This window comes from Myxocyprinus asiaticus, chromosome 31, assembly GCF_019703515.2.
Source record: "Myxocyprinus asiaticus isolate MX2 ecotype Aquarium Trade chromosome 31, UBuf_Myxa_2, whole genome shotgun sequence".
NCBI classification, from domain to species: domain Eukaryota; kingdom Metazoa; phylum Chordata; class Actinopteri; order Cypriniformes; family Catostomidae; genus Myxocyprinus; species Myxocyprinus asiaticus.
Window position 1 is genome coordinate 25,907,342 of NC_059374.1, and position 21,936 is coordinate 25,929,277.

Below are 21,936 nucleotides of genomic sequence, written 5' to 3' on the forward strand. Positions count from 1 at the left end.
AAGCACAGATGCAATGGTATCTCTTTCTCTCATCCAACACCTCGATGACACACATGCACTGCTCCCCCAGTGAACTGAATTGTAACTGCGAGATTTGGTGAATATTTGCGATATTCAAGTATTAATTAATAATTCCATACATTTATATAGTGCTTTTCTAGGCACTCAAAGCGCTTTACAGTATAGGGGGACTCTCCTCAACCACCACCAGTGTGCAGCATCCACCTGGATGATGCGACGCCATAGTGCGCCAGTACGCTCGCCACACACCAGCTATAGTCGTAGCTAATAGTAGTAGTAGTCTTTAATAGTTGACTAGCCTGGTGCAGATTGACTACCCGATAAGTCAATTACTCCTTCACATCCCTAAATTGAACCCATGTTTAATATATAGTCTGGGTCTTATTTTCTGTTAACTTTGGTAGATTTGTTAATGGTTTTCTAGGATGGGGGCATGTCACGCAACCTGTCCATGTTGGCATCTGCCTAATTTGGCAATCTTCTGCCAAGTAACAGAAGAATTTTCTGCAGAAGCGTTTTGCTTTACTAATTATGCACTTTTATATGGTTAGTTGCAATTATATTTTTGCATTTACGTGACCGTATTAGACCAGACCTGCGCCCCATTTTTTTTTTTTGGTCGTGATTCATCAGTTGAGAACCACTGTAAATTGAGATACATCTTAATTTTTCTTAATATTATAAATATCTTTCTTTTAAACTATAAACGTCTCTCTCTTTGACTATCTAAGTGCTTCTTTTCCATGCTTTAGGACTTCAGTGTGGACTTTGGTCATTGTCCCGAAATCACTGTCTACACCAGCTGCTGCCTGTTCCCATCGGCTGAAAAGCTGCCCACGCTTTGGGCCGAGAACAGAAAGTCTCTGCTGAGCATGCTGGTGGAGGTCAGTCTATTTCCTTCTCTGCCACTCCTTCCAGTGCATCTCATCTCTTCCATGCTGAATCTGGTTCTTCTGTTCTAGGTGCACAAAGGGATTCGTGGAGTGGTCAAGGATAAGAATGGTAAGCCCATTATGGGCGCAATGATAGTGTTGAATGGTGGTGTACGAGTCTTCACCAGTGAGGGAGGATACTTCCATGCGCTTCTGGCCCCAGGTTTACACAACATTGAAGCAGTAGCTGATGGCTACCAGCAACAGTCCCAGAAGGTGAGTATAGCTTGTGGGGAAATTTAGAAAATGTAATTGATTTGGATGAGTGATGAGTTATGTGCTATCTATGCATAAGTTTTTAACAGCTCCTGTTGGTCATTTCAGGTGTCTGTGTCACCGTTTGAAGCAGCAAGTTCTATAGTCATTGAGTTCGACATGGAGAACGATATATTTGGCCTTCCAAGAGAATTAGTAGTGGCAAGTGCAGGTATGCAGATCAAATCTCTTATGGCAAGAGGCTTAGGTTTTTATGGTGTTTAAATTCTTTGTCAGAATATTAAATTTTCCTGATGAGGTTAAAGAATAGTTCACCCAAAAATGATAATTCTATCATCATTTACTCACCCTTGTTTCGTCTCAAACTCGTATGACTTTCTTTCTTCTATAGAACAAAAATGAAGATATTTTAATGGAGATATTTTGTCTGTTTGCCCATACAATGCAAGTGAATGTTTTTGCCCATACAATGCAAGTTAATGTTGACCAAAGTTTCAAGTTCAAGGACAACATAAAGATAATCCATAAAACTCCAGTGGTTTAATCCATTTCTGCTGAAGTGATCTAATCAGTTTTGGGTGAGAACAGACCAAAAATAACTCATTTTTCACTGTACATCTTGCCATTGCAGTCTCTAGGCACAATCATAATTTCATGCTCGATTACACTTCCAAGCGCTTGAGGCATGCGCAGAGCACTAGATGGCACTAGGAAGTGTAATCGAGCTTGAAATCATGATCGACGAGGAAACTGCTGATGTAAAGATTTGTAGTGAAAAAGGATTTATTTTGGTCTGTTCTCACCCAAAATCAAATGGATCGCTTCAGAAGACATGAATTAAACCACTGGAATCTTATGGATTATCTTTATTAAGCCTTTATGTGCTTTTTGGAGCTTGAAAATTTGGTCACCATTCACTTGAATTGTATGGACAAACAGACATCATATTTCCCATCAAATATCTATGTTTGTGGATGAAAGAAAGTCAATATTATGGTGAGTAAATGATGAATTATAATTTTTGGGTGAGCGTTTTCTTTAAATAGATTTTTTAATAGTTTTACTAGAGCTAAAGTACTCCATATTGATTGTCTTTGCTATTTTCAATAAAAAAAAATGTAAATGATACTTTAAAGCTGAAGTGTGTAACTTCTGCTTCGCTAATGTCACCAAATGGGATTATAAGGAAAATAAGAATCGTTTTCGAACACATCTTCCATTTGTTGAACAAACAGATACTCCCTCCCCCAAATCAGACTATTGTTTGAGCCAATGTTGCCATGCCGGGCTGGTCTGAATGTTAAGACAAACAGAACAATGTTTTTATATCGCCACAGAGTTGACACTTTTCAGGGGAATCAACCTATGAATGGCTTACTTATAGCTGTTATATTAAGCTGGAATAGTATTTTAACATTAAAAAAATTACACACTTGTGCTTTTATATAAAAATTTTCTATGGCTGATGGTTTTCATTATCTGATCCCCAGCTGCAGCAATGACTGCCCTGGTAGTCACAGCTTGCATTATCTGGTGCGTTTGCTCAGCCAAGTCAAACAGACAAAAGGATGGATTTCATCGGCTGCGACAGCATGGAGACGACTACGACGATGAGATCCGTCTCACATCTATGGGCTCCAAAAAGTCTCTTCTGAGCCACGAATTTCAAGATGAGAGTGAAAGCGATGAGGACACACTATACACTAACAAACTTTGAGCCATGACGGCTCCTTCTCCTCCCCTGATCTGTCCACTGCCCGCAGGCCCACAAGAGGGTGCTCACCTTAACAGCCTGCAGCATAATCGTCCAAACCGTTTAAACCCTGAAAACCACCATGAGATGCACTTAAATGCCCTAGTTAAATCGGGCAACCGTTTTGCACCATAGTGTATGCAACTAACCACTGTTCAACCTGCTCTCAACCAGCCTGCTTATTCATCTGGGTCTATATTATGCGAGTTCTCCACCCTTTAAATTGGAAACTGAAAAGCTCCATCATTGCATAAATCTCAACAGGATTATGAAACACTGTGCCTTGTTAGATTAGTGGTTGCGTATTGGCTGCTGTTGAAATGTGTGAATGAGGATTTTGTTGTATAAATGGAATCTTCTCCTTTTGCTTGGACTTGAGTCAACATGAATTGATCCATCTCAAAATCTGTTTTTCAAGATTCATAGACATCAGTTTTGTTTTGAAAAACAGATACGGACTGCCATGTGATTTCGATTCTCTTTATCTACGGTAATGCATAGCCAACTGAGTGGTCCAAAACATTATCACAAATTTTTCATCCAATTAAAGGGATAGTTCATCCAAAAATGAAAATTTGTCATAATTTACTCACCCTAATGTTGTTCCAAACCTTACATTCTGCGTGGAACGCAAAAGATGCTATTAGGCAGAAAGACAGCCTCAGTTGGCATTCACTTTCATTGTATCTTTGTTCCCTACAATCAAAGTGAATGGTGACTGAGGCTGGAACGACATGAGGGTGGGTAAATGATGACAGAATTTTCATTGTTGGGTGAACTGTTCATTTAAGATATTTAATTTGAGCATGTATACGTTTCTCACAGTGACTCAGCATTAAACGTCTCAGACTGTGAGACTTATAGTTTGCCATAAATATTAACAGCTTTTCAGACATACAGGATTTAGATTTTTTACATTAAGCAATCCCTCATTTTCCGGACTCTATTTATCCAGAAGCACATTATTTATATAGATAATGTATTGGATATGTTGACTGATAAGCATGCTCATCCACTGCCTTGCCATTTCTCTACCGTTATTTTGGCTTTCAGGGATTTGGTGATGCATTAATAACAACTCCAAACCGAGGACATTAAAGTGTTTAGTTTGTCTGGATTTTTTCTGTAATGTTCACTCTTGAAAATGTCGTCCCTATTCCATTCATTTGAAGTAATACATTTATTTTAGTTTTTACATCCATCCATTGCAAAATGTATTTTGCTTACTGTCTCTCAGGCATCCTAAAATGATTGGAAAAAAATCAGTGCTGTAGAAACTTTTGTTGTTGACATGGATAAATGTTGTGTGCAATTCAGGAAACAAGAAAAGGAGAAACATACATTGTAGAGTTGGAAAGTGCTGAATGTCTCTGTATCCTGCATCTGCATTTCCATAAAATCCACAGTTGCCTGTTTGATTGAAACACTGATCATCATCTGGGAACATGCTTATCTAATATTTCTTTTTTAGTGTCCCTGTGTTGTGTGCACCACAGTGAGTTTCTTGAATGTAAAGATGAGATTTTGTTGAGTGTGTGTCAATATAGTGTTACTGAGCAATCTGAAACCAGCAGAGCAACCTGTAAGTACTGCCAACTATGTGCAGGCAGGTTTTCAGTTCAGTTTGTTTCTGACAAATTCCTTTTCAGTTTATGAATCTGAAACTTTGATTCCGTTCTCCCCTCTTAAAGTTAAATATAATAATTGGGATGGAGAAGATCATGTTTTGACCTCATGCTTTTAAACTAGAAAAGCAAGAAACACCCCATTAAACACAGCAGGTATCAAACTTTAAAGGGCTAGTAGTTCAGCCAAAAATAAAAATTCATTTCCTCACCCTCATGTTGTTCCAAACCAGACTTTTGTCTGTGGAACACGAAAGGAGATTTTATAGAAAAAAAGATGTTATGAAAGTGCATGGTGAATGAGGCTGTCAGTCCCCAACATTTTGCCTTTCAGAAGAAAGATGAGTGAGTGAGCGAGTGGTGACAGAATTGCCCAGACTATCTCTTTAATGTTAGATTTAAATTTTTTGTAATTCATATCATGGCTGTTCCAGATTAATCATTCTTACAAGTCAAATGAGAATTATATTTACATGATTTGATTAGTAATTGACCCCATTACAAATCTGGATTTGGCTTGATGTTGATTGTCATGCTTGAATGTAAATTACTGGGTATGTTTGAACAAATGTGTTTAACTTTTGTATGTTTGTGCTGATGTTTCCCCCCCCCTTTTTTATAAAATAATGATTGTAGATAGTGAATTGTTGCCAACTACATGTAAATTACACAAGTGCAATTTCTGTCAAGAGTGAAAGAACTGTGCAAAAGAAATGAAATGTCTGGTGTCTGATGATATGGGATATAAATAAAACTGAAACTGTTCTGAATATTTGATGAGCATCATTTTTATCAAGGCTTTGACTTTGGCCTTCAGAACAGCCGATGGAACAGCACCCTCTTACTTCAACTCACTACTCCAGGTCTATGTCTACCAGCACTTCCCAACCTTAATCCTGGAGTCCCCCAGTACTACACATTTTGGATGATCTAAAAATGAAAATGGACCCTTTTCACATATCCGGATTGTGTAGCAGTGAATGAATGGGAGACTAAAGCAAGTATAATTTTTGTTTACACGTTTGCTCCAACAGCAAAAGAAAAAAATCCACTATTACACTTTCAAAGCTTTCCAAAAGAAAAAATAGAGAGCGGTGTATTACAGCAGTCAGAAGAGAGAAAGAGGCCAAATTTTATGTCAATCCTTCAGCAGCTGTATTAGAAACCTTACTGCACCTGTGATAACTCACAGGTGCAATAAACCTAAATCCAGGGTAATAAAATACGAAGTATAATGTTAAAAATGTACACTAAATAATTACAAAATTGCTAATATACAAAAGTTTGTTTGATTTACACTGGTAAATAAGGCAGAAACATGTCATTACAGTCTGTGAAAAGGGTCCATTCTGTCATCATTTACTCTTGCTAATGGCAAAACCAACAATGTCCAGACTGCTCTTTTGGTAACAAGTGTTTGGCAGTTTGTACTGTCAAGCTCCAAAAAGGACAATATTGTATAGATTTTCAGTGAATAACAAGCAAAAATTGATTTAGAATGTCATGAGGGTGAGAAAACAATGAAAGAATGATAATTTTGGGGTGGATTATTTATTTAAAAAGATAGTTCCCAAAAATTAAAATTCTCTCGTCATTTACTCACCCAGATGCATATGACTTTCTTTCTTCTGTTGAACACAAACTAAGATTTTTAGAAGAATATATCAGCTCTGTAGGTCCATGCAATGCAAGTGAATGGTGACTAGAACTCCAAAAGCTCCCAAAAGGAGATAAAATCAGCATAAAAGTAATCCAGTAAAGACACCAGTAGTTTAATCAATGTCTTCTGAAGCGATTTAATAAGTTTTGGGTGAGAACAGACAAAAATGTAACTCTTTTTTTTCACTGTACATCTTGGCAGCAGTCCTCTTGACGATCATTATTTCAAGCTCGATTACACTTCTTATAGTGCACATTTTGGTCTTCTTCAGAAGACATTAGCTGCGTTTCCACTATCAGGCCAAATTAGGGCATGCTAGTACGTGCCAGGGCCAGCTGCGTTCCCATTCTCCCTTTCGGGGCTTCATCGTGCCACCTCTGGGCTTTCTCTGGGCCTACGGCCTTTGGCCCGCCGATTACCCTTGGGTCAAACAAGGCCAATTGGGGAGTGAGGCGGGGTCAATGTCAAAGGCGGAGTTTCGCCGAACTTGCCAGGTTGTGTATCCAGCACACAATGGTACAAGTTCTGGAAAAAATATAAAAATCGCGGGTACAGCACAAATCCAAATTGACACAATGGACAAAGTGGTGCCCAAAGAAAGAACATTTCATGGTTTGAGGTCATGGACAGTGTGCTGGGACATCGTCCCGCTGTTAGTGGAGAGAGTGGTGAGTTGTCAGTGCTAACTTATCTTGCTAGATAGATAATATTCACAAACGATATACACTCGATATTCTAGATAACTAGATAACATGATACATCAGCTTGAGCTGCCCTCTTGCTTGTGAAATGGGCAGGGTGTGTGACGTTGGCACCAGGGCGGCGTGTTAAAGGCGGGTTTTAAGGCAAAGCTGTGGGACTTTTGGCTTGATGGTGGGAACGCAGATCTATTTTGGTCTTGTGGCACGCGGTCCTTGGCCCCGTCTGGCCAGTTAATAGCCCTGGCTCGCACTGGCCCGATAGTGGAAAAGCCGCTATTGATTAAACCACTGGAGTCTTATGGATTCATTTTATGCTGACTTTATCTCCTTTTTGGAGCTTCAACAATTGGCACCATTCACTTGCATTGTTTGGACAAACAGAGCTGAGATATTCTTTTAAACAACCTATGTTTGTGTTCAGCAGAAAAAAGAATTTCATACACATCTGGGATGGCATGAGTGGGTGAATAAATGATGAGATAATTAATTTTATGATCTAGAAAGTAAGGGTAAATATTCTAAATATAATTTAGTGTATTCAGAAGCGGAAGATCAACAATGCGCTAATTAAGATTAGTAATGATATAGAAAAATCTATTATTATGAAAGAGATTATGGCAGTGATTTAATTGAGAAGGCATATGATACGATATGGACAGAGGGCCTGCTAATTAAAGCATCAAGACTAGGAACAGAAGGAAAAATTTACAATTGGTTACTACAGTTTTTATTTGATAGAACATTTGTGGTACAGGAAGGTTCATGTTTATCATCTATTTTCTCTGCTGAAAATGGTATTCCACTAGGTAGTGTCATTAGTCTATTGCTTTTCAACATAATGGTTAATGATATATTTGCAAACTTAGGTCAAGGTATAGGGTGTGCTTTATATGCAGATGATGGTGCTATATGGAAGAGAGGCTGAAACATTTCTCATGTGAATTTAAGTATGCAGACAGCCATTAAAAAGGTGGAACAATGGTCAATAGACTGGAGATTTAAAATGTCAACAAGCAAATCATGTTGTATGTACTATACTCGGAAATAAGAAATTCCCAATAATTTAGAATTATTACTATATAGAAAATCAATAGAATGTATGAAAGTATTTAAGTATCTAGGTATGTGGTCTGATAGCTGTTATACATGGAAGAAACATATAGATGAAATGGATAAGAAATGTCTGAGAATTTTAAACATGATCGGAGCAATAGTGGGGAAAGAATGGGGAGCAGAAAGAACATAATTATTGATGATATATCATGATAAGGTCTGTGCTTGATTATGGATGCATGATTTATGGTGCTGCTTCAATAATGGTGTTAAATCAATTAAATAAAATAGAGTACAGAGCTCTCAGAATATGTCTAGGAGCAGTTAAGTCGACACCAGTTAATTCTTTGTTAGTTGAGGCAAATGAAAGGCCAATGAATTTACACAGAATAGAATTGTTGTTGGTATATTGGGCAAACTTGAAGAGTCATGCTGGAAGCCATATTGTTTCTAATGTTTAAACTGTTGGGAGTATTTAAATAAGAAAGGAAGGGGTTTTGGGTGGATTATAAATGATGTGGCAGAAAAATATCAAATTGTAGACAGAATATGTAATGCGTCACCTGTATGGAGTGAAGTTCCATCATGGATATTCCCTGACTTAGAAATAGATTTGGAGATACTAGATAAGAGAAGAGAATGGGAAGAAATAGGACAAATGTAAATAAGCATATCAAGGAAAGATTTTATACAAGAACTCAAATATATACAGATGGTTCAAGAGGAACAAATCTAGGGATTACAGGAGTGGGAGTATATATTCCAGGTCTTGAGTTAACTATATCAAAGAGACTAATATCAGAGTTGTCAATATATGCTGTAGAAATGGTTGCTATTATTATAGGATTAATGTGGGTAGAAGAGATAAGACCAGACAGAGTGGTGGTGTGTTCTGATTCTGCATCTGTTTTAAAAAAAACTTTTTACCCGGCAGTCATCAAGGAAAGATCTGATGAATGAAATATTTACGTTGGTGCGGCAAATACAAAGGAAAGGAGTGGAAGTAGGATTCTGTTGGGTAACAGCGCATGTAGGGGTATCTGATAATGAAGTGGCAGATGAGCTAGCTAAAAATGCTTTAAAAAGGAAAGAAGTGGATGTTAGCGGTCCTTTGGGTAAAGGTGATGTTCAATCCATTATAAGGAAAAATATTGTTAAAGAATGGCAAGAGGTTTGGAATAATGATTGTAAGGATAGACATTTATATAAGATTTTTTTTTTTTTTTTTTTTTTTTTTTTTTTTAAATGGTAGATAGTAAAAGGAATATTTGTGGAAGAAATAGGGGAAAAAGAGGTTATAATAACTAGGTTAAGACTTGGGCATTCAGGTTTGAATTCATCACTGTATATATCTGGAGTACATGAAAATGGTTTATGTGAGTATTGTGGAGGAAAAGAAACAGTTGAGCATGTAATATTGCAGTAGGTATGAAGAGGAGAGAAGAGAGTTAATAATATATTTAAATAAAAAAGGTTGAAAAGATACGGATTTGGAATTTTTAATGGGTTGGGAGTATGGATTTTGATGCAGTACTTAAATAGTACAGGTTTGAATAAAATCATTTAATATACATTAGATTAATGATGCTATTCCACACTTTTAGGATCATGAGGGGTTCTGTGTGGAGGATGGAGGAGCTGAACACGCAGCGCCATCTGAATCATGGGGTCTTGATTGAGCTAGAGAGGGGAAAAGCATCTTTTTTTTTTTTTTTTTAAGGGAGTTGTATACGAAAGCAGGGAGAGAAGGAAAACGAAAGAATGGAAGGTTAAAGGAAAATATTAACTACATAAATCATGATTGCATCACAGTTCAGTAGGTGGCAATATACACATAGACTGCTAATCGCCAAAAAACAAAAGAAGAAGAAGATGAGAGAATTTACATCTTTGTGTGAACTATCTCTTTAACAAATAGAAGTAAAGTATTACTTTAATTTGTTAACAAGAGAAAAAAAACAAAAACAGTAAAGCGCTAGAGTATTAACTTTTATAAAGCCTTATATATCCCCTTTTGAATCTTAATGTTGTATGCATTGTATATTGTATAATTTATAGCCTTTTGAAATCTGTATATTGTCGATATATATTTTTGGTTTAATTTTTTTTAATTTTTTTTAATTTTTATTTTTTTTAGTTTATTTCTTATGCTTTCAGTTGGTTTGACTGTCATGTTATATTGGTTAAAGCAATTAAAAATGTTTTAAAAATAATAATAATAAAAAAAAAAACTCTCTTTAACAGCACTCGGAGGCGCTGTCGTGAAAGCGCGCGGTGTGGAGTGAACGTCCCCGCCTCTGCCAGCACCACCTCGGATGACGTGCAACAACAAAGATGGCAGGAGGAAGCAGCAACTATTGGGAAGGTGAGGTGGCAAAGCATTACAAATCCCACTCGACCAAAACATATATTTCACTTTGTGATAACTCAGAGCAATTTGTTGTTCTTAATGGTCTTTAATAATGTTTCGCTGGAAACGCAGTCCAGTAACTCCTGTAACTGACGTCGTTAGCATTAGCTCGCTAGTCAGCAGACATCAGTGCTTTCGATCAGCCCGAAATCTGAAGTACTGATAGAGCAAGATACTTAAATGTATTTCAGTTTATGCAGACTTTCTATAACACATAAGAAATAAAATGTATCGTGAACTAATATTATGTCTGAAAAGTTTAGACGTAGTTTCAGATCACTCTTGTGAATATGAAATTAGCTTTTACACAAAAATAAAGCACACTCATGGGCTCCGTACCGAAACCTTGTGAGCTTCCTACCTAGACAGCATCTTCATAGGCATGATTCGAACGTTGAAACGCGTGACGCCATAATGCCCAAAAATACATGAGAGCAGTCAGCTTAGCTAATGTAGACAGTATATATAAACACTTGATACACAGGATATTGGTGCTATGTGTTTTATCATTTTGGCTTGCATAAATATAAAAAGACTCTGTTGCTGAATGTTAATTTTATTGATTGCTCTGTAAATGTGTCCACTTTTTATAAAGTAGACTAACCAACTCTACTGAAGGGTGTAATGCCAATGCTTTTCTGAATGTTAATTTTACTGATTTGTGTTATGTAACTTTATAGTCTTACATTTGATAACTGTATATAACTACTGAGATTGCTTACTAAGGGGAGCAATACAAATGCTGTATGTTATTTTGTTTTATTGCACTTTGACAGACCTGCGGAAGCAGGCGAGGCAGTTGGAGAATGAGCTGGACCTGAAGCTGGTGTCCTTCAGTAAACTGTGCACCAGTTACAACAGCTCACGGGACGGCCGTAGAGGAGACAGGTGTAATAAGCATCTGATTTTTTGTTTTGTTTTGATGTGCTTGTAGTTCATTAAAAAAAGCTATGATGTTCTCAAGATATCATTCCAAACGCAGCATTAGAGGGTGGTGATAACACGGTTCTCTTCTATCTCTGTTTTTAATAGTTCCGATACAACACCTCTCCTCTGCAACTCCACTCAGGACAGAATGTTTGACACCATGTCAGTGGAGATTGAGCAGCTACTTGCAAAAGTAAGACCTTTTGTCAACTAATGTTTCTGAATCAGTCACAGTCCATATTCTTTTGTTTGTAGTGGAGCTGGCATCACTGCTCTACTTATGTCAATTGATACATTTTCATAAACACAATTAATGAAGCTCTATTTGTAAATCATATGTAATTATGCATAACACTAAGGTTCTTTAAGCAAATCAGAACCTACAGATTTAGGTTTGAGTGTAATGTCCAGGTTGTTTTGAGGGAGCAGTAACACAAAAACTTTGTCTCTCTTCTCTCCTGCATTTAATAGCTTACAGGGGTGAATGACAAGATGGCTGAGTATACGAGCACACCAGGAGTAACATCTCTTAATGCTGCTCTAATGCACACTCTCCAGAGGCACAGAGATATCCTGCAGGTGAGTTTCTTATAGATTCCTGTGAAAAGCACAGAACTGATCTTTCACAAAGAGTTGTCCCACCATTGTTGTGCATGTATTTATTTATATACGGATATGATAACCATATTCTTAAGATACATTTTGTCTTGAGACTTTAATACTAGATTTAAGGTGAAGTGTGTAATTTGTGCCCCACTAGCATCACCAAGTGAAATTGCATCATTTTCACTTCTCTCTGTCTTCCATTAATTGGACAAACTGGTGGTCCTGCCTGAAACTCATGCTATTGGTTGAGCTAGTGTTTCTGTGTAGAGTGAGACACTCAAACAAACAGCCACAGTTTTTTGTCTTTTCAAGTGAATCAGCCTACAAATTGTTTACTTGTTTTGTTTACACACATCATCTTTAATCTAAATGATATATTAACATTTTACTGCTTTTATTGAAAATATCGTTGACCAGAGCAGAGGTTTTCACTTTTTGATGCCAAGGACCCCCAAATTGACCCCCTGTGTGAGAAAAAATTGTTAACATGATTTTATAAAGACTTCTTGTTTTTAAAATTAAATGTATTACGAAACGAAAATAAATTATTAAAATATTACCTGGAAGATACTTACTTCTTAGGTTGACAGTGTATTTTCCTTATGCTGGAGTAATGTTAGATGTACAGGTGCATCTCAATAAATTAGAATGTCGTGGAAAAGTTCATTTATTTCAGTAATTCAACTCAAATTGTGAAACTTGTGTATTAAATAAATTCAATGCACACAGACTGAAGTAGTTTAAGTCTTTGGTTCTTTTAATTGTGATGATTTTGGCTCACATTTAACAAAAACCCACCAATTAGAATACATCATAAGACCAATAAAAAAAACATTTTTAGTGAATTGTTGGCCTTCTGGAAAGTATGTTCATTTACTGTATATGTACTCAATACTTGGTAGGGACTCCTTTTGCTTTAATTACTGCCTCAATTCGGCGTGGCATGGAGGTGATCAGTTTGTGGCACTGCTGAGGTGGTATGGAAGCCCAGGTTTCTTTGACAGTGGCCTTCAGCTCATCTGCATTTTTTGGTCTCTTGTTTCTCATTTTCCTCTTGACAATACCCCATAGATTCTCTATGGGGTTCAGGTCTGGTGAGTTTGCTGGCCAGTCAAGCACACCAACACCATGGTCATTTAACCAACTTTTGGTGCTTTTGGCAGTGTGGGCAGGTGCCAAATCCTGCTGGAAAATGAAATCAGCATCTTTAAAAAGCTGGTCAGCAGAAGGAAGCATGAAGTGCTCCAAAATTGCTTGGTAAATGGGTGCAGTGACTTTGGTTTTCAAAAAACACAATGGACCAACACCAGCAGATGACACTGCACCCCAAATCATCACAGACTGTGGAAACTTAACACTGGACTTCAAGCAACTTGGGCTATGAGCTTCTCCACCCTTCCTCCAGACTCTAGGACCTTGGTTTCCAAATGAAATACAAAACTTGCTCTCATCTGAAAAGAGGACTTTGGACCACTGGGCAATAGTCCAGTTCTTCTTCTCCTTAGCCCAGGTAAGACGCCTGTGACGTTGTCTGTGGTTCAGGAGTGGCATAACAAGAGGAATACGACAACTGTAGCCAAATTCCTTGACACGTCTGTGTGTGGTGGCTCTTGATGCCTTGACCCCAGCCTCAGTCCATTCCTTGTGAAGTTCACCCAAATTCTTGAATCGATTTTGCTTGACAATCATAAGGCTGCGGTTCTCTCGGTTGGTTGTGCATCTTTTTCTTCCACACTTTTTCCTTCCACTCAACTTTCTGTTAACATGCTTGGATACAGCACTCTGTGAACAGCCAGCTTCTTTGGCAATGAATGTTTGTGGCTTACCCTCCTTGTGAAGGGTGTCAATGATTGTCTTCTGGACAACTGTCAGATCAGCAGTCTTCCCCATGATTGTGTAGCCTAGTGAACCAAACTGAGAGACCATTTTGAAGGCTCAGGAAATCTTTGTAGGTGTTTTGAGTTGATTAGCTGATTGGCATGTCACCATATTCTAATTTTTTGAGATAGTGAATTGGTGGGTTTTTGTTAAATGTGAGCCAAAATCATCACAATTAAAAGAACCAAAGACTTAAACTACTTCAGTCTGTGTGCATTGAATTTATTTAATACACGAGTTTCACAATTTGAGTTGAATTACTGAAATAAATGAACTTTTCCACGACATTCTAATTTATTGAGATGCACCTGTATATACCGAAGAGTAACATTTTCAATTTAGTTCAATTTAAAACATAATATAATAAAATTATATTTTATAATACTTTTTTAAAAGTTTACAAAAAATGATGTGCTTTATACAAAAAAAAATTATTTCAAAGCAGCTTTACAGAGAATAGTGAATTACAACCCTTATTTAATAAGATTTTCTTTTCATAATATACGAAAAATATAATTTTTTACGTTTGTATTTCTTACTATGGCTGTCAATGGAATAAAATAATCGTAATTAATCTAATGATTCCAGAATAACACTGTAACATTTAAAAAACCCTGGACTGAGGACGCTTCTTGTATTTGATATCAAAATAGCTGAGCTAGCTTATGTTATTTTGAACCTCTTCAACTTTTTTTTTTTTTCTCTTCTCTCTCTTTCTCCTTATTCTAGGACTACACACATGAATTTCATAAAACCAAATTAAACTTCATGGCAATCAGGGAGCGTGAAGATCTGTTGGGATCTGTCAGAAAAGACATTGAGTAAGTCTTCTCTTAAATCTCTTTCTAAAGTCGGAGAATACTATATATATATTTTTTTCTTGTTATGAAGATCAAACCCACCCAATATAGGATGAATTGTCATCTACCATCCCATATCTTGAGTGAGAATCCTGTCCATGAACACGTTTGCAGTTAATGCAGTCACTTTGACCTTTATCTCTTAACACTGTGGGATCCCCTAAGCTGATAAAATGAGCCATGTCCCTCAAACCATGAGGGCTGTTTAATGATTTACTGATCTGAGGTGCAAAGCCATACTGTAGTACCTCCATGGGCTGCTTGTTTAATTTTTGTGCCTTAAAATTGTTGTTGTGGCACTACTATGTATTAACATTAAACTCTGTATATCTTCCTGCCATTGATCTTGAACATATTTGTTCAGTAGAAAAAAACTCTTGTCAAAGTAGGCTTTGGTCTCTCAGCACTGGAATACATTCTGTATTTACACAAATGAGCAGTATTACCCACATCCTGCCTGTTAAGACACTTACTCATCTGACCAGCAATAAGCTTCCAGTTTACAGTTTAGGAGATCTCCTGTGAACCGCAGATTGGCATATTTTCTAGACCCGTTCATCCCGGCTTTTAGCTGGTTATTAAGGATTTTAAGCAAATTAGATGTCTAAGTGTACCGGAAATAAACTGATCAACCACCATTGCCACGATATGCAAAAATAAAAAAGCAATCACATAGAGGACGTCGGAATGGAGCAATCAATCATTTAAGTATGAAAAAATGTCATTCAAAACAGCAGGAAATGGGATGCTTTTAGTGTTAAATGATAGCCTGCTGTCAGTTTTTACATTTGAACAATGTCACTATTAAGTCTAAAAACCTAGATATTATTATTATTATTATTATTATTATTATTATTATTATTATTATTAATATTATTGATTTTTGGTTTAATTTAAAGTCTGTTCTAACCAACCATAAGTAATTATGGCAAGCCGATTTTGCTTTTAACGCATCCAGCGTTACTTGCTGTAATTGTATTTGTACTAGTAATATTTCAATAAGTGAGCTCTACAATAGATTTTCTACAAGTAAGAATTCCAAGTACAGAGTTAATAATAAAAACAACAATAGTAATAATAATAGCAGCAGCACAAAAAAATTTGTCATTATATCAATGGCTGTGGCTCTTGATTTTGTATTGTTGACAGAATTTGGCCCTTGGTGAAAACTAATTGGGGAACCCTGATCTACATTATAGTTTTTAGAAACATGCCAGTCAGACACTTGTGGATGCGCGAGACAAACAGTGTGTCCTGAAAATGATAAAAATGCATTTTGTTTAATCAAAATATGTCGAATTTAAATGTTTAGATTGTGTGAAAGTTTGCAAATAGTACAGAGGTGTACGTGCAAAACAGAAGACAGACAAGTGGTTTTAATATATATATATATTTTTTTAATGAATCATAAAGGAGGATAGCACTTTTTTCTTCATTTTTTAAGAAAATGGAATAATGTTTTTCGGCATATTATTTTTTCATTTCCCCTGGCATTGTTTTTCTTTCATTCACAAGTTGTGCCTAATGTGTAATACTTGACAAAAGTATTTTTTATAACAGAATTCGTAATGATTTTAATCTGATTTTAATAAATGTATAATAATATATGATATAATATAATATATAATCATATACTGTATATTCATAATACATTTTGTGCCCCTGATACATATTTATATACATTTTCCCACCTGCCAATGTATACAAGCCAGATGAATATGAATATACATGAGGCGCCATTACCATAATGAGATGCCACTGAATAGAGAGCTCTGCAATGCAATTCTTATTAGTAAGAATCACTATTGTAGAGTTCTAAAATTACGTTTGTACTAGTAAATATTAAATTACAGAGCTCTACAATTACAAGAATTCTGATTACAGAGCTCTGCAATTAAACATCTTTAATTCGTTTTTTTTTTTTTTTTTTTTTTTTTGCTAGTATCAATTAAGTTAGAAATCTTACTAGTAAAAATTTAATTATAGAGCTCTGTAATTTAAATTCTTACTAGTAAAAATGCTGTTATGACGAGTAACGTTGGGAACATTATAAGATAATTTGGCCTTCCATAGGTAATACATTTAACATATGAGTTTTGAGGAGGATGTTAGGTTTCTTACTAGGCTAATTTCAATTCATCTCTTGAGAAAAGATAACATTTACTTCCATAATCTGTCGTATAGTATTGGCTGCAGCCAACCTCCCATAGTAGACGGTGGAAGAACAACGTCTGGAAGTAGGAAATTAAAGTTGAGCATACTCCGTAGAACACAGAACGACATAGCCATCCGCAGCTATTGCTTAAAATCCCTAATTTCAAATTGTTTCAAGTTAAATTGTTTCTTTATTTTTATGCTTCGCGTCAAGATTTGCCCATTTATTTTTACCTGATTTACTGTGTTATAGTGGGTGGCTTGTATTGATGGTCTGATATAGTGGATTCTGGCTACCCTCATTTTGCTCCAAACCTGAATACTTTCTGTCATCTGTGGAAAGCAGAATGACAGAATGTTAGGCAGAATAGTCCCTTTTAGGGATGCTCTGATCGATTGGCCACCGATCGGTATCGGCCGCTATGCACGTCCTATGACTCGATTGGTAATCGGTAATTTTGCCGATCGTGCCATAAACCAATCGCTCATGTTGCAAAAGACATGTGGCTCCTTTAAGACTTGAGCAGAACTCATGGCATCACAGAGTGTGGGGAATACTGGCATAGTGTTGTAAGACAACAAACTTGATTCAGCAGTTAAGAACGATGCAGTGAGGGGGCATGGGTAGCTCAGTGGTAAAATACGCTGGCTACCACCCCTGGAGTTCGCTAGTTCGAATCCCAGGGCGTGCTGAGTGACTCCAGCCAGGTCTCCTAAGCAACCAAATTGGCCCGGTTGCTAGGGAGGGTAGAGTCACATGGGGTAAACTCCTCGTGGTCGCTATAATGTGGTTTGTTCTTGGTGGGCCGCGTGGTGAGTTGAGCGTGGTTTCCGCGGTGGATGGCGTTAAGCCTCCACGCGCGCTATAAATGCGGCATGATAAGATGCGTGGGTTGATGGTCTCAGACGCGGAGGCAACTGGGATTCGTCCTCCGCCACCCGGACTGAGGCGAATCACTACGCGACCACGGGGACTTAATAGCACATTGGGAATTGGGCATTCCAAATTGGGAGTAAAAAAAAAACGATGCAATGGAAGAGGTATGGCGAATATGAAAATTTTGTGTACTGTTAATGTGGCGTTTCACATGCGACAAGGCAAAGGGAAAACGGTGAGAGCTGTGAAACGGTCCTTATTATCATTCATGGCAGCAGCTTCTCGGTCTTCACCGGGCATAGGCATTTCAGCACTGGTGTAGAATTGGGGGAGACGGGGGGCACACGTCACCCCAATGCTGTGAAGGGGGTTTTGTACCCCCAATCATGTATCTGTCCTTGTTTATTTATTTTTATCAATGCTGAAAATAGTTTCATATGAGATACCTTGCAATTGCGTGGCTGACATATTGAGACAAAAACAGAAGTCCCCCCTCCGTTTTATGAGTTGGTATCGCCCAACTAGACGGCAGTGTCACGTGGTACCTGTTACTTTTCTCAGCGCTGGCCAGGATGCATGAACTCACAGTTGTTTTTTATTACTGGATGAGGATTTTTAAAAATGCTTTTATAGTTAATGCTGAGGCTGATTTCATTCACAGGTATGAATCCTTGTAATTATCAGTTTTTATTAAAATAACTATCCAGTGTAAAATGTCTCCAAATGGATATAAAGCATTCTTAAAGCATGCGGATGAATGGAGGATTCGGTTTTGAAGGGTCAAGCGCCCTCTGCAGGAATAAAACACCCAAGACAGTCAGTGGCTGACAACATGTGCAATTTGTCTGTAGGTCTGTTATCCACACAAAACTTTCGTATGAATTTAGAAAACCTGAAATATGTCATATGTGGAGTCAGTGGAGATGGTAAAGGTGTCCATAGAAATGATCAATTGTTTTTCATTGTGGGGAAAGCAGACAGTAATTTCAGATGAGCAGGTAAGGGTAATATTTTTTATGAAACAGTAACCCTAATGCTTTTTTTGAATGTTTGATAGGATACAGTGTATAAATATTTAAGTGTATGCTTTGAATTAGGGATGACGCGATTATGCGGTTTTACTATTAACCGCAATTAAAAATATCAGGGTTAATTTAACAGTAAGAATTTGGAATCCACGGTTAGAAACTGTGAAATGCTTTATTTACATGTGGCAAAATATTATATATAATGTATAAATATATAATATAAAAGAGTTTTTCGTAAGATTTTGTAAGCCTAAATGGAAACTTTTGTGCTGGTGTGGGTACTGGAGCTGTTGCTATGGTTACAGTTGGTGGCGCATGGTGCTTTAATGGCCAAATGTTGCAAACTGAACGTGAACTTTCAATTCACATTAAACTGAAGATTAAACATACAAATTCCGAAATGTAACTGAGGAATTCGATCTACCAGACTCGTATACATCAAAAAAGCGACGTAAATCGGCTGTTTGGCAGCATTTAAATGACTAACTGAAGATGACAAATGTAAAACAAGCAGACAGAAGTCCTAGAAAGAAACACATTCTACAAATGAGACAGGATGCTCCACTAGTCATCCAACAACAAATTAGTAAGTTTAATATTTGTAGCTGTGTTGATTTTAAAGTAATTAAATGAAGATGCCACTTTTTGTAATGTTTAAGCGTGCTGACAGCGTGCGGTGCATTTGCGTGCTGTTACTATCAGCGAGTAAACTGAAAAGTAGCGTCTTAAGTCGTCCTCATTATTTAAAGCAGTGGTTCTCAACCTTTTTGACTCCAAGGCCCCCCACTGTCCAAGACAATATTTGAAGTCCCCCTCGCCTGAAACTAGACGTGTCTGATTAAAATAATTAATCATGGATAATTTTTGATTCTAGAAGTTTCAGAAAGTGTCTGTTTATACTTTGTGGGCATACATCTTAAAGTATTTTTAGCATTTTAATTAAGTTGGATTATTTTAATTATTTTAATATTTCTTATTTTTAATTAATTTGAAGTCATCTTGGGGCCCTCTTGGAAGTGTGCTGAGGCCCCCTAGTGGGTCCTGGCCCACTGGTTGAGAGCCACTGATTTAAAGCATTGCTTCTGTACAAATTCACCACTTTTGTTAGGGCTGTTCACCCAAACTGTGTCTGCAGGTTATAGTGGTGCATGAGCTGCGCGGTGCTGCATCTCTGTAGCCACAGTGACAGGATAGATGAGACGCTCAGCTTTTTTTAACCGTGCAACACGCTAAACTCAGTGGAAAACATGTTGAAAAGCACTTTAAACTTACAGTATTTATCAACACAATCTTTTACAACAAAAGGTGAGCAGCAGCGCTGCTGCGTGACTTCAACGGGAGATACGCTTTGAGTTTCCACCACATCTATGGGACAGTTGCAGCACTATACAGAAAATAAAGTGATTTCTGGATTACTACATTGCATTTTCCAGAGATGATGGACATAAATAATAAAATGTTTATTGGGAATGGGTAATTGAAATCCATTATAAGCTGTGTTTTGCTTTCATCAAGATCGTGTTGAAAAATTGTTTTATAGTGCATTTTCAACATGTTTTCCACCGAGTTCAGAGTGTGCTGTGCGGTTAAAATAGGCTGAGTGCCTTATCTCGCCTCCCACTGCGGCTTCAATGGCTCCGGTCCATTTCAGATTTTTATCCCCTTCCCTTGCAAACTTCTCCGTCTCATGGACTCGGATGTACAGTACTGTGCAAAAGTTTTAGGCACTTGTGAAAAATGTTGAATAGTGAGGATGTATTCAAAAAATAATGCCATATAGTTTTCATTTATCAATTAACATCATACAAAGTCCAGTAAACATAAAAAAGCTAAATCAATATTTGTTGTGGCCACCTTTGCCTTTAAAATGGCACCAATTCTCCTAGGTACACCTGGACACAGTTTTTCTTGTTGGCAGATAGGATGTTCCAAGCTTCTTGGAGAATTCACCACAGTTCTTCTATCTATTTAGGCTGTCTCAATTGCTTCTGTCTTTTCATGTAATCCCAGAATGACTCGATGTTCAGTGGGGGGCTCTGTAGGGGCCATGCCATCTCTTGCAGAGCGCCCTGTTCTTCCATTCTAATCTTTTCTGTTTGCAAAAGTAATGTTTGGGAGTCTAAAATGTATATAACCATCTTAAGACAGATGTTTTTGTGAAACATCTTAAGTGCCTAAAACTTACGTTGTGTGAATGTCCACTACTGGCGGAAGACGTGCAAAGGTTTTAACTGGAACACCCTTAACCCATGATCATTTGGAGCATGTTGAAGGCTAATGTCAATTTGTGGAATTATTGAGTGATTTTTGAACCTGAGAATACAATGTTTTTGGAGATTGATTTCAGAGGCTTATGTATAAATCTCATATGTTTATTTATTTTTTCATTAGAATGAGTTGTTAGAAAGGATTAATCAAGATTTACACAAACGCAAATGTTAACATAACAATGAACACTTAGGCTATAACTGTGTGATAAACAGTTTAAGGTAGCTACAAGTATTATGCTGTTAAATCTCAATATAACTTTTCTAAACTGCTTAATTGACCTAACTTCACTTCATCATACATTAGAGTTGTGTGGTGTGGGGTTTATGAAGCGCAGTCTGCTGTCACGTCACAATCGAGTTGCATTGTGGGATATGGAGCTGCCTGAAGCATACATCAGAGTAGACTCGCTCCCTCTGTCAAAATCGAGGGGTTGAGGGTCTGTCAACAGAAACTTCCCTCGCTCACTTAAGGAAGTGGAATGGACTTCCAAAATGGCGGCGGGGATTCCCCCGAGGGGAAGTGCTTAGGGGAGTTAGCCAGTGGATTTTAAAAGTGAAGTGGAACACAGCCAAGGACGCAGCACAGCGCAGCTGACACGCCCAGTGTAAAGACTGTAACCTGAAGACACAGTGGAAAGAGGCTAATGACAACATCAGTCACCATACATTTTTATTTCATCTTTTTATTTTTATTTTTTTCATGCAATGAAAGTGAAAGGTTACTGACACTAAGGTCCATCTTAACATCTGCTTTTGTGTTCCATGGGAAAAGAAAGTAGTACGGGTTTGGAACAAAATGAAGGTGAAGGTCATGATTTAAAAATGAAGGTTTTTAAATCATGACAGAATTAAAAATTTTGGGTGTACCGTCCCGGTACAATAGTTGTATTATTCGTATTTACCACCAGGTGGTGATAATGTACCTTATGTAACACACTGCTGGATTTGTCAGGTGATACAGGGCA

At 37.3% G+C, this 21,936-nt stretch overlaps 2 protein-coding genes across 2 annotated transcripts in view; both read left to right on the forward strand.

The window, feature by feature from the left end:
• The window catches only part of LOC127421877 (carboxypeptidase D-like), a 39,520-nt gene extending 34,202 nt beyond the window's left edge, over positions 1–5,318 (forward strand). The window contains exons 18-21 of the mRNA XM_051665065.1: positions 774–905; positions 984–1,169; positions 1,278–1,380; positions 2,660–5,318. Coding sequence (XP_051521025.1) covers positions 774–905; positions 984–1,169; positions 1,278–1,380; positions 2,660–2,886 — 648 coding nt within the window. The 3' untranslated portion in view covers positions 2,887–5,318. The remainder of the gene's footprint in view (positions 1–773; positions 906–983; positions 1,170–1,277; positions 1,381–2,659) is intronic.
• Positions 5,319–10,221: 4,903 nt separating this feature from the next.
• The window catches only part of LOC127422202 (Golgi SNAP receptor complex member 1-like), a 53,646-nt gene continuing 41,931 nt past the window's right edge, over positions 10,222–21,936 (forward strand). Inside the window, exons 1-5 of the mRNA XM_051665533.1 lie at positions 10,222–10,326; positions 11,148–11,259; positions 11,404–11,491; positions 11,770–11,877; positions 14,512–14,603. Coding sequence (XP_051521493.1) covers positions 10,296–10,326; positions 11,148–11,259; positions 11,404–11,491; positions 11,770–11,877; positions 14,512–14,603 — 431 coding nt within the window. The 5' untranslated portion in view covers positions 10,222–10,295. The remainder of the gene's footprint in view (positions 10,327–11,147; positions 11,260–11,403; positions 11,492–11,769; positions 11,878–14,511; positions 14,604–21,936) is intronic.